The sequence below is a fragment of the Melospiza georgiana genome, chromosome 1 (assembly GCF_028018845.1).
Source record: "Melospiza georgiana isolate bMelGeo1 chromosome 1, bMelGeo1.pri, whole genome shotgun sequence".
Classification (NCBI taxonomy): Eukaryota; Metazoa; Chordata; class Aves; order Passeriformes; family Passerellidae; genus Melospiza; species Melospiza georgiana.
This window is the reverse complement of record NC_080430.1, coordinates 145,178,670-145,192,209: the sequence shown is the minus strand read 5'-3', so window position 1 is coordinate 145,192,209 and position 13,540 is coordinate 145,178,670. Positions and strand designations below refer to the sequence as shown.

At 40.0% G+C, this 13,540-nt stretch overlaps 1 protein-coding gene across 5 annotated transcripts in view; it reads left to right on the top strand.

Moving 5' to 3' along the window:
- Positions 1 to 13,540, top strand: part of CYRIB (CYFIP related Rac1 interactor B) — a 97,023-nt gene that overhangs the window by 70,565 nt on the left and 12,918 nt on the right. For 3 of the 5 annotated variants that reach the window (XM_058022698.1, XM_058022706.1, XM_058022681.1), the window contains one exon: positions 8,832 to 8,914. In XM_058022698.1, the coding sequence (XP_057878681.1) occupies positions 8,842 to 8,914 (73 nt within the window). In that variant the 5' untranslated portion in view covers positions 8,832 to 8,841. Of the gene's footprint in view, positions 1 to 7,738; positions 7,825 to 8,831; positions 8,915 to 13,540 lie in introns of those variants that run through there. The other 2 variants (XM_058022713.1, XM_058022689.1) reach the window with 2 other exon arrangements.

Sequence of the window (13,540 nt, the reverse complement as noted above, 5' to 3'; positions counted from 1 at the left end):
CCCTGGCAATGGGATCCCCCGGTCCCTGTTTCCCTGGCAATGGGATCCCGCCGGTCCCGGTTTCCCTGGCAATGGGATCCCCTGGTCCCTGTTTCCCTGGCAATGGGATCCCCCGGTCCCGGTTTCCCTGGCAATGGGATCCCCCGGTCCCGCTGCCCTGGCAATGGGATCCCCCGGTCCCGGTTTCCCTGGCAATGGGATCCCCCGGTCCCGGTTTCCCTGGCAATGGGATCCCGCCTGTCCCGGTTTCCCTGGCAATGGGATCCCCCGGTCCCTGTTTCCCTGGCAATGGGATCCCCCGGTCCCGGTTTCCCTGGCAATGGGAGATGCAGCGGTCCCGCAGCGCCCTCTGCTGGGGAATCGCCGCGCTGCAGGCTGCGCTGCATCTCCGGGCTAGCGGGGAAAGCAGAGTGGGAATTGCCCTCCAGTGGAAATGTCCCTGAACTGAATGATAAAGGTGCGTTTTTCATCGATGGCTGCGATGGAATGGAATTAAAAAGAGCATTTTGTAGAATTAAGTTAAAGCGTGTTGGGCTTGTGTCCTTTTGAAAAAGGAAAGTACATGTAGTTATTTTTTAACCCCAGTTTCATGCTTGGAAAAAATTTGCAGTTACTTGTTGAAGAGTAAATCAGAGCAGATTTCTGGAGCATAGTCTCTGCCCTATTCAATGCCAGTTCTGTTTTAAAAACAAGCATAATTCTTCCAGACAAATTGGATTTGTTCCAGACTTGTGTGAGCATGCTTAGTTATTTTATTGTAGCCCCTGTCAAATACGTTATTCAGTGTCAGCTGTGCCACTAAAATGTTCCCAAATTAACAAGGCTCTAAGACTACTTCTAAAGAAACTGTGGATTCTTCAGTGCCTTTCCCTTGATTTCCTCTAAGAGGAAAAATGGACTGAATAAACACTCCTCTGACTGTACTTTACAATTCTGGTTTTGAGGAATGTGAGTCTATTCACTAGTCTGTTTTCCCTGGCAGGCCTCCATCCTCCTGATATGACAAGTTTTGAATTCAGTTTTGTTCTAAAGGAGACTTTATTGATGATGTGTGATCTCAAAAAAAAACTAACCCCAAAAGCAAAACAGCTTCAGCTAAAACAGGTTATTGTATCAGTCAGTTTAGTGAAATGAATGGACATCAGAGGCAGCTTCAAACAGCTTTTCAGTAGTCTGAACACTTACTTTTCTGTACAAAAACATTTCCTATCTGGCTGTATCATTTGTATTTTCACTTTTCAGATAGAATGCTAATGATTGAAGCCCCAGTAATTCAGTGCTATAGGCTGTTTTAGGGGGTTTGGAGGGGGATTTTTGGCCTGCATATATTTTACTTTTCTTGTGGTTGATTTGCAGTCCCTGGTTTGTGGCCACTGGGTGTCAGCAGTGCAGAGCCTGTGGGTCTGGGCGTGGGTTTGGACTGGGAGTCTGTCCCAAAAGTGTCTGTAAAGCTGCTGGAATCTTAATGCTTGCTTGAAAAGCTTGTCCATCAATGAAGGAATACTGTGTGTTCTGTGCAGAACTGGGGCTGGCTCTGGCACTTGACTCATGTGTTTGATTTACACAGGGGACACAATTTGAGTTGTACCTTTAATATTAGTGATGATACTAGAGCTGTGATGAATCCTGAAAATGAAGCCAGTTTATCCAAAATATAACTTGCTTCAAGCTAATGGCACCAAGCTTGTCCTTCCTAAATCTAATGGTGATAATGAGTGATAGCTACTATGTTTTTTAATATTGACTCTAATTGTTTATTCTCTCATATGTATGATATTACTTTGGGTTTTTATCGTGACAGATCTTTATTAATTTAAAAAAGCACTAAAATCAATAGATGAGATTGGAATGTGTCAGAAGGCATCTCTGCTGCTCTAGCACTATTCAGAAGAGAAATAAATATGCATTAGTCTAGCAAAACATGTTTGTATCCAGGGAGAATTTTGAAACAATCAGAAAAGAGGGGTTCCTGCAGTGCATTTTAGCAGCCTGTTTCCATCTCTGCAGCAGTCTGTAGCGTTTCAGGGCGAGGGCAGAGATGTTCTCCCTCATTGGCAGGGAAAGGCACGCGGGCTCCCATAGGCTGCCAGGCTGTGATGCCATGTGTTGCTAAGGGCTGCCTTGCATTCAGCTGATCTGGGCAGGCACCTATCCACTGCCTCATTTCTTTTTGCTTTTCTCTTTTTTTTTCCCTTCTCCCTGTTCATGGTTAGATACTGTTCAATAAGCCTTGAAGCAGGCTGATAGGATTATCTTTCTAGAAAAACAGTATAGGGAGACAATAAGTGTTTTGTGCATGTAGTAACCCTGCAAGTGTTATAACATGGTGCTATTTCACTATAATGCTAGACTTCTAATGCTGTGCATGTTTTTTTACTTACTATTTTGCCAAAAATATCTCTGAATTGGATGTTTATGCCGCACTTACATGGTCAAATGAAAATTCCAAACTCAAATCCCTGGAACAAAACCTTTATTGCTTCATTAGATGTGCTTTCCATATAGTGTTATGCTTAATTGCATATGAGATTTTCAGGGAGATTTTCATACTGCAGTTTTCATACTGCAGATTTTAGTATTGGGAATAGCCTATACATGCATGTCCAAAAGGTAAGCTAAAGCAGATTTTCTTCAGGGATCACAAACAAATGTTTTAATCTATTTATTTAACTGTTTTTAAACTAGTTTGAAAGCATATTAGGCTTGAAATAGAAGAAAAATCACTTATGAACAATTTTGTATTGTTTTACCTGTAATGAGAGTAAGTTCTCCAGCTACTCACCAATTGCAAGCAACATCTTTGTTAATACAGTTTTACTTCCAGGTGTGAGAGGGGAAATTCTTTGGTGCTCAGATGAATTTACTTGCATTGAGTATTTCTATTACATTTCCCCTGGGCTTAGCCTGAGGGCTGGGGGGCACTGAGATGTGTTGGGGATGTTTTCCACAGGAAGGGCATGCGTGCAAGGCTTGTTTTGAAAATATGCCTTTGCTTTCCGCTTGTCTGATCAGGGCTCTGCACGCAGCATCATCCAACCCCATAAGGCTGCAGTGGGCCAGATCACCCTAATCCAACGTGGCATTCCGTATGTCTTCCTCTGCAAGTAGGTCAAGTTTGAGCCATGTTCCTGGCTCGTGCTCCCATTTCCCATAACCTGCTCCACGTGGCTCCAGTGTTGTGCTGGAGTGCAGAGCGTGCCAGCAGGGATTCTGAGCAGCCTCACAGGGACTGTCAGTTTTTGGACAGAAACTAGTGGGTTTTGTTCTGCTCTGATCTCGTGATGTTGCTTTTGTGGCAGGAGAAAACTTCAGTGCTTAAATGGGTGCTTTTACTGAGTCTTAGGCTGTTAGTTTACCTAATGAGTTGCCTCCGGACACCGCACTATAAATTTTTAAAATCAGTAATACCTCTGGGAGAGAAATTGGTTTGAAGGTTTTGAAGTGTGCTGTATTCTGAATGAGAATACCAAATAAAATTGGATAGAGGTTGATGCTCTGAAGCTGTGGAAAAACAAATAGGTAGTGACCTAAAGTGTACTTTAGGCTGGACATGTGAATATTTTGATGTTAGTGATTGCAATATGCAGAATTCTTCTTGGTAAGGATTACAGCTTCAGTGTGCATCTTTTTCCATTTGTGCTAGAAGAGCTGTGGGTGAAAAGGTGATTTAGCGCCCACAGAGGTCACCTGCAGTCAGTGCTCTAAATCAGCTATTCAGCTCCAAAACAAACCCCAGCTACAGGGTATCAAAATCAGCAGTAGGGCTTGCTGATGGCTTTAGTATTCATACAGGCTTAAGTCTTTCCTGAACTGGAGCTGATTGATGTGGTGATGTGCTCAAGAATGGTGTAGTAAGTGCTAGGAGATGTTCTTCACTAGTCAATGGAAGCTCAGTGTCAGGGCTGCCTAACTGGAACCACGTCTGACTTTCTAAACTAGTAATTTTCTCAGAAGAAGTTGTGAACTTGCAAGGAAACTGTAAGAGAGCTTGGTAAATTAATACTGGCTAAGCATGCCACTATGTGGTTAATTACCAAGGTAATTCACAGAACGACCAAAATCTTCCTGCTGGTGATGCTTTTACAGGGTATCACATAGCAGAAGAGGTCCCTGAAGCTAAATGTTCATAGCTGGATTTGTAGACTGCTTCTCATGCTTCTCATGTGTAAATTGTCATCATCTTTAGTATTAGATCCAGTAGTACTCTAATCTTTCATGTGTTCAGTTTTTTCAGGTGTTTTGGGCCCAGAAAAATTGCAAATGACAGACCATCTTGAACAAAACAAGAGTCTCTAGTAAATCTTTTTTATATCTATCAGGAGCCTGATGTATCTCTGGGCTAGGTTGCTTTACTCTAGATTGGTCCAGGTATTCTGCTTACACAGCACCTTCTCAGAAAGGTCAAATTTAATTTTCCTCTCTGCAGTGTTCCCTCAGAGTACAACAGGTCAGCTCTGCCTGCTGCCCACCTTGTCTTCTGAAGGAAAATAATGTACAAAAGTGAAGGGCTATCTAAGCTTAGCTGTGGCATATTGACCTGCAGCTGCTTCCACAAATCTGGGAAGTTCCACAGATGGCACCATGGCCTTGTTTCTAAAAGGTCATTTCAGAGCTAAGGAAAAGCATGCTTAGCTTTGCCACAAGAGTAGATTCTGACCTTTTGGCTCTTGGATTCATTACTTGGAATGCTGAGCTGAGAGAAATCATCCTCCAAAAAAGTGCTTGAGAAATTACATCTTCTCAATATCTATCCAAATTGAGTTTTCAAGCTCTTCATAGCTTAAAGTCTGTCTGGATTGCAGCTGGGGAAATGGTTGTTCTTACAGTTCTTACAACACAGGAGGTTTTTCAGTTTTAAGGATGGTTGAGATCCTCAAGTAAATGTTACAGTGCCTCTTGATTCAAGTTTCAGAAATACTGAGTGCAGTCCAGTTTCAGCTAGATTTCCATGCACTCCATAAAACCTGAATATACAGTCACTGTTTTGCTGCTAAGAAGGCAAATGTGATTGCACATCTTGTGTGCAGAACTCTGATGTGACTAAAATTTATCAAGATTTTTTTCAGTACGGGGAACACACAAAGGGAGAAGTTTGTTGGGAACTTCATTATGAAAAGCTGTTCAAGCAGCTTTGTGTTCATGTAAATTGAAATACATTCCTATAGCACATCTTATCATCTTGCTGCTATCATAGTTGATTATCATCAGTTTCTCTCCTTTACTCTTCACTGAGGCTCTTCACTGAGCTGTTACCTTTAGATCAGTTGCATCTTCTGCTTGAATATCACATTGGCTCTTCCATTGTAGTGCCAAAACTTTTATTATGCTTCTCTATTTGTTAAACTTAACTCCTGGAAAAGAAACCACGGATTCTTCCTAGCAATCTTTCCTGAGGGATGAAGGTATTTGTATTGCAAAACCGAGTCCCCAACTCCCTACTCGTGTTAGGAGGTGGTAGGTGCTCAGTGACACAATCTGTTCTGCAGTGCCTCCTGCTCTTCTGTGAACTTACCTTCAAAATATTTCAACCCTATGAGCATGACCCTGCTCTGACCTTCACAAGTAATGTTAGCCAATATTTAAGCCACATGCATGAGCCTGTAAACTCTTTGGAGTCTGGTTAATATAAAAAAAAAAAAAGGCAAAACCTACACAGAGGCATTTTTTTTTTGAGATACGGAGAATATTTTGTTGGGGGAGGGGATGGTGCAGCTGAAGCACAGCAGTAATTGCAGGTATAGGACTTCTCTTTAGGCCATTATCCTATTCACTGCAATGTGTTTGCTGCTTGATGTTAATGTTGGAATTGAAATACGTAATATGCTGTTCTGAGATTGTGGTTTGGTTTTTAGACCTGAATCTGTAAACTGGGTCACCATTATGCAGCTTATACTTCTGATTTTTTATTGGCCCTGTTGAGAATATTTGTTTAAGGATGCCTCTGTCTGCTCCTCAACAAGAAGAACATTCATAATCTGGAAAACTCTGAAAGACAAAGTGGCTTATTCAGTCCTGTGTTACAGAACACTCTGAGAGATATGGAAAAGTAATTTCTCTGCTTTCTACTGCTGCGTGTTTACACAGCACTGCTGCACTTGTAGTTTTGAAAGAGTTTGCCATGCTATGGGATAGGAAGTCCTGGAGAAGCTGCCTCTTTGAAGATCCATGTTTTAATGGATTAATTTTTAAGAAGAGTCTCTCAGCTGGACGCCCTAATTTAAAAATTCCTTGACTTAGTAGGTGCTTCTCACAGGCTGAGAAGTCTGATCTGAATTTCTAGGAAATAAGTTCAAGTTATTAGGGAGCAGGTCTTGTGTTTCTTTGAGTTTCAGGGAAAAGGTTGAGCATGTGAAAAAGCCAGCACACACCTGGTGACTGCTGTGTGCAGAGTCCCCTGTGGTCACCTGGGTCACAGTGCTAAAAGTCTGGATTCTAAACAGTCATTTGGTCATTGTGTAGAAGCTGTTAGAGCAAAGACTTGGGTTATTTTCAGCAGTTTTGGATTAATTGCCCCTTCCTTCTCAAGCTTTGTTTGTTTGCTGAATCTTGCAGATCCCACAAAAAAAATCGTATGCTTTTCTAAGTTTGACCAAGAAATCTGTCAACACAGTTTCTGAAAATGTGTTTTGCCAAACAATTTGTTTTGAGTTCACGTTGTTTTGGTTTCCTTGGACTCCTAATAAAGTAATGATTCTTGGTGTCATGATATCTTACCTCCAGGTGAACATGATTCTTTAGTAAAAGTAAAAATCAGGAAAAAATAGAGAATATACTTGTTTGTTGTTATAGTTAGACTAATTTGAAAATTGATTTTTTTAAAATATTTTTTGTGCTTCAATTCATTTGAATTCAAATGTCAGATTGTTCATGGTTTATTCTTAAATAATTTGAGATTTTTGGGTGTGTCTTGCTTGTCTTGCAGCAGCACTCTAGTGAGTTCTTGGCATTTCAGAGCAATGGTTAGTAGGTATATTTTCAGCCCCTGTAAAACATGGGAAGATTAATGAAAAGGCAGCTTTGTTATGAAATGCAGTTTTCATACTCCTACTACAGGTATTGATTTCTGAAACTTGTGGTAACATTTGAAACTGTTTTGATAATTTATCTGATTTCAAGTAACCTAACAAATATTTCATTTTTCTTCCACTTTTCATTTCTTTTAGCTGGGATATGACAGCAAACATAAGAAGAACTGTTGCAACTTGATTTTTCCCCTGGTCCTGGAAAGTCTAGTTTTTGTTTTGCTTGTAACTCTGTGATTTAATGGGAAAATTGTTCATTGGCCACAGATAACTACTACTGAGAGGGTTTGCGAATCTGTTTTGGATTACAGTGAGGTAGTAAAAAAGTATTATGATGACAGCAGTTCCATTTGAGGTTCCTGTTGTCCTCAGCAATAATGGTTTTGTCTGGCACTGAGTGCTGCAGTTACACAAAACAATTTCTCAGTCATTGTAGGTCACATGTTCTTTATATGTATTAAACAGTGATGAAAAAGAGCCAGTAATTCACATCTTTATTTTCCTCAAAGATTGTAACTTTTCCAGTTTTTCAACAATCACTGCTCTCTAGGAAGAAGGGGCATGGAAATGCACTGTACAGTGCACAGGTTCTGCTCCCCACCCGAAGTGAATCCAGAGTGCAAAACACAATGGGAGCCCTGATCCAGTGAGACCCAGGCGTGTACTTAAAATAGGAAATGGTTATTGGAACTAAATTATTTTGCCATTTTTATTTTTAGGTTTGCTGGCATGGGTAATCTCATTAAGGTGCTAACCAGGGACATAGACCACAATGCAGCACATTTTTTCTTGGATTTTGAAAGTAAGTCTCTCAGCCCTTCAGAGCTGGTGCATTTCAAATGGTAACAGTAGGGTTGCTTATACCTGCTGCAGTGAAGGCCAGGGGACTCAATTGCCAAGTTGGAATTGGAAAGACTTGCATGTAGTTTTTGTGGTTGTTTTTTTCTTTTTTTTTTCCCTTTTCCCCCCTCTCCAGTAGTAGCCAAGCCACCATCATGCTGCTGTGTCAATTTTCTTTCCGTGTGCTTAGTCATTTTGGGTCTCTGTGGTCAGTGATGTCCATCCATCTGCCTGCAAATCAAGTAATCATGAAATGAGAAATTCTGTCAGTATGCCATAGTAATCTGTGCTGAGCAGTTGTTCACTGTAATCCTCTCATACACAAGAGTGAGTGCTGAATCATTCCTGATCCTGCTTTGGTCATTCCTCGTGCAGTTAATGTGGTTTTTTTTACATCCAAAAGTCTAAAGTGAAACTGTCTGAGTTTCACAAATGTTTTAAGCACCTTGTGTGTAAAAGGTCTGTGGCATTTCTCTGTTAGCATTTTCTGCACACTGAAATGATGTATCATGATGTGTTTTCTGTGATGGCCTTCTGACACAATTATAAGGGCTGACAAAATTAAGGCTCTTTCCTTCTGCTGTCCCATCAGGTTAAAATCTAGCATGGCTAATGCTTTCCAATCTGGTACTTGGCCCTCAAGGCAGTACTCCTGCTCAGGACACTGGTGCTAGGGTGTACTGGGACAGAACAGTCCCTGGCAAAGGTTTTGGTTGGATTCTGCCGCTTTCCCAAAGGGGCAGCTGTGAGGATGTTGGTGACACCGTCACTCCTTCCAGGAAAGCTGCACTGCTGGGGTCCCCAGCTGTGCCTCCTCGAGGTGGGGATGTCCCTGCACCCAGCCTGAAGGACGGGTTCGTACCTGATGGAGCTCTCTGGTCTTCTTTCCCGCTGCTTCAATCAACTACATTTGGGCTGTTCTTCCTTATAAAAAGAAAATTTTCTTTTCTCTCATTCTTGTCTTGGCAGGTACCTTAACATGGGGAACCTTCTAAAAGTTTTGACATGCACAGACCTTGAGCAGGGGCCAAATTTTTTCCTTGATTTTGAAAGTGAGAAGATGATTTTATATATCTATTATTCTTTGCCTGCAGTAGACTGCATTTGTCTTGTACTAAATGTATGTTTTCATTTTGCCATCCCTCTGACTGCTTTGCATGCCTGAGCTATGGATAATTGTTCAGCGAACTTTGGTAGAAAGCAGTAACCTGTTCTAAAATATCCTCAGGTCCTAAAATGTAAAATCTTTATTTCTGAAAGGGCTTTCAAATTACATTTGACTGTTGAAATTTGGTTCTTCTTTTTTAAACCAAAATTCTTCCTATTTTTTATCAAAATGTTACGAATAGTTGTAATTATTTGAAGACTTACTGAAGTTGCAACTGACTTACTCAGATTTGTGAGTTTTGTCCCTTGCTCCTTAAAGGAAGAACTGAAAATTTCTGGAAACAGAAACCTGATTCTCATCACTTCCAATGTGAATTAATAATGCTGCATAGACAGACTGGCTCACAACAGCTATTCATAGCTCCAGCATCATCATGTTAAAGGTTATATGTGAACCTTACTGGATCTGGCACTGAAATTTAACCTCATGCCTTCTTAAAAGGGAGTCTCAACATATACAGAGATTAAATTGATTTTGAAAAGAAGGGACATGTAGCTTGTGTGATCAATGCCAGGTGTTCTAGAAGGTTCACATATGTCAGTATTTCTGCTTCTGGTTTTTGTTGCATGATACAATATAGCCTAAGAATGGCAGGTAAGTGTTGCTGGCTTCTGCTATGCATGTTTAATTACTTTCTTTTGGGATGTGCTGTTTCTTTAGCCAGCTGTACATCAGCAAGCATAAAATAAGAAGATTAATGTTCGAGTACATTTTGACCATGTAATAGAATACAGTGGAATAATGCAATAAAAAACTGATAAAATATTATGATATGGATAATCTGAGGTGCATTAAATCTTTTTTCCCCTGAATTGTTTTTCAGTTGTTTGATGAATCAGTAGCAGTTTTTAATATTACTTATAACATGAAAGTAAATGCTTGAAGAAATATGGTTTTACTTCAATGACATTTAAAGTTTCAACTTCTCTAAGCTCTTACCCTGTTGTGTTGATTTTTATTACTTGTCTCTTCTGAATATATTGTTATTGGAAGATGCTAGCCATACAAATTATTCATAAAGGGAAGATTATCAAGGCCTGTGTTCAAAAATCAGAAAGCAAAATTAATCTAAGACCAATTCTTGTGTATCATCACATTAGGTGAAATCTAGTGAGGTGGGAGAACCCGTGTATGAGGCCATTGGAGTTGTAAAACTCCAGCTTAATCTGCAAATATTGAAAATTTAATTGGAGTAAAGTAAATGCACATTAGCTGGATAGAAAAGGCATGGTTCCTAAATTGCAATAAAAATGCTCCTTTTTTTCTTTTTAAATACAGATTTTTTAGCCATCAGTTTTGTTTTAAAATGCATGTTTTGAGCATGAACAGGATTTGGCATGAGAGTAAGCAGGTTGCTGACATGAAATGCTTTCATATGCAGTCAAATTAGGTGACTTATATTATGGCTGAATTGTTAGACTGTTCTTTGTTCATTTTGGACCCTGTTCTGCATTTGTTTCTGCTGCTATACTGTGTATCCATGCTTCTTTCTCCTCTGTTTCAGATAGCTTGCCTTGACAGGATCTTGGCTTTGACACAGCCAAGATCTTTCTTCAAGACTTGGCACTTAATCTTGTGATATTTAATGTTGTGGTTTTGTGTGGAAGGACAAGTAAGCTCTGTATTAAAAACAAATTTGCCAATTCTGTGTTACGCCTGACTCAATAATAGGCAGTTTGAAATCTTTTGTTCTTAAATCCATGTATGTGAGCAGGCTCCAATTTTTCTTACATAGTACCTTAAAGAACTAAAACCTAGTGTTCATGAAGCTTTGTAGTGCTAGAAACTTCAGATTTTAGACTTCTAATCATTGTTATTCCCCCAGATGTTTATCTTGGTGCTAGATGCCAGTGATTGTGTGACTGACTATCAGAATCCATGTTAAAAATATGGTGAGCTCTAGGCTTTTCCTTGCCTCTGCACTGGTTAAGCTTGTGCTTTCTTTGGCCATTCACCTTACTTGTTTGATAGAAATAGTTCTCCTGAGTATTCTTTTAAAGTCTATTCATTACCATCAGAACACAAGCAAAGTGCACAGGTCAATATTGTTTACATAAAACAGCCACCTCAAATGTGGGAAACTTACAGCTCAACTTTTACATTGGTGTCTTTACTGACACAGTTGCAAATCTTTTCCAAATTTACTGATTGGAATAGTAGCTAAAATACAGTGTACTTTGAGATGGTGATATCAAGCTAGTGCTGACAGTATCCTGCATTATCTCCAGAGGACTTGGCCAGGTTTCAGAGGAGCCACAGAGACAGCATTCTCCATAGTAATGCCAACAGAGATGAATAAATTATTTCATCTCCAGCAGTCTGGCAGTTTTTTCCCCTTGTTTGTGAGTTTTGTCCCAGACAGTTTCAGATGACTTGATGTGTTCTTCCCTGGGAAAAATCTCAGCTTAAATAGTTTGCTGTGCAGTGTAAACTTTTAACCCCAAATTTCTCTCCCTACTAGTTCTGTAGGCTAGCCAAATATTATTTTAATAGTCACTAAATGTGTGTGTTCCCCGCATGCAATATGTTGTCTCACTTCTGTAGTATTTAGTTCACATAACAACGTTTGTATATTGTTTCAAGTCTCCTCTTCTGTCTCTTACTGTGTGAGCATTCTGAACTCTAAGTGTATATTGCATCTAGTGCAGTAACATTCTGATTAAACACAAATTTATTTAAAGATGAACTCCCATTTACTTGCAGAACCTCAGTCTTTTCTTACTGTTGCATTAAAAATAGTAAAGTTGTCCTGAATAACCAGAGCTCAGCTGCTGTGGCCAAAGTTTCAAACCTCAGAACGTCTGGGCGAGCTGTGATGTGCTTGCTGGGTTTGTTCTTTGTGTGGAAGGCATTGCTGAGAAAGGCACAGCCTTGTTGTAACCTTGTAGCAGGAACTTAAATGGTCAGGGGAGAAGGGAAATCCATGAAATTGTATATCTCCTTCATCCTTCTGTTTGGATGCCTGCACTGCTGGCTGCTTTTTCTTAGCAGCCAAGAGTAACTCCAGAAGTGCAACTCCCTCTCCTGCTCTGTGCACTCCACCTTGGGAAGAGGAGTTCCACAATTAGTGATTCCCAGGTGAAGGTCGTGTAGCCTGAGCCCTCAGGTACACACTAAGGGGTGCTATTCCCATAGGATGGGAATGCTGCCTCCATCTTTTCAAGATGGTGACAGTGTTTAGGAAGAGGGATCTCTCCCTCTTTCTTTCCTCTGATGGGCTTTCAGAATACAGTGCCCTGACCAGCACTGGGAAGCAAATTAACCAATTTCGCTCTGGGTCAGCCAGCATTAGTCCCTGAAGATCTTTTATATCATGCATTTTAACCATATTCTAATAACATCTTAAATGTTTTGTGAAGGGATTATAGAATAATTTAAATTTGCTTTGTAAGTTTGACCTCTCTTTTAGAGATGGCCGAGGAAATGAGTTGGGACAAATCAGGTTTACAGATGTTTTTTTATTGGAGAGGAATAGGTTGACCAAAGATGAAATACACACCAGAAGAAATAACTCTGTACCTACTTGATTTTCAAATAGATTGATGTCTAGAAGTTTGTAATAATCGAAACAAACAAATAAAAAACCCCACCACCCCAACAAATGAAAAATCAGCCATTGGTTTAAGTTTCCCGGAGCATTTTAAGGAAATGAAACACAGTGGTTGATTGTTTACATCCTACACTAAGAGAGGTGATGATGGTGTTGATTTGCCTAGCCAGCTGTCCAGTGAAGACCACTAAATTTGTATCTGGGAGATGATTTTAATTTCTAAACATGGAGGGTCATAGTACTGCAGCTGTTCTGCTTGGTGGTGGATTTTGAAATGAGGAGCAGGAATTCTTTTGGGCCATTCTGCTCTGCCCCTCCCAATATTGAAAAATGAACTCTCCTTACTACACAGGGTAAAGAAAAAAAATGGCATGAAAAATTAAACAGGCAGGAGATGTTCTCAGTGTGAGACAATCCAAGTGACAAGTCTTGATTGCATTATTTAACAGCACAATCTGGAACGCTACAGAGCTTCACGTCTCAGTCTGTATTTCACTGTAACATTTCATGTTCGTGCATGAACTGCTGCCAGTCAGCTGGTGTGCTTCCCTGTCTGCTCTTTTCCCTCATTTTTTGTCTTCATTTCTTACAGCAGTCTTCAGCAGCTTTCAAAATTATGTGACCTTTGTGATGATCTGAAAAGCACTGGCCACTTTTACTCGATGCCTAATCAATGTGGTGCTCTTTTATTTATTTATTTTTAAAAGAATGACCAGGTTCTTTAACCTGTGCTAATTCTTGATGTTTCTCAAAATACCAGTTAAACTGTTGCAAGGTCTATATATAGGCATATTTGCTAATAATGTCCACTCTTCATGCATTAAACTATAAAAATAAGAGGTATTATGCAAAAATTACAGCAAAATCCAGACAGGCAATGTATATGAAATTTATTTTCTCCTAATACAAACATTGTTTTCTCTTGTGTTTTTCTAGTGTGTAACACTAAGATACTGTGGG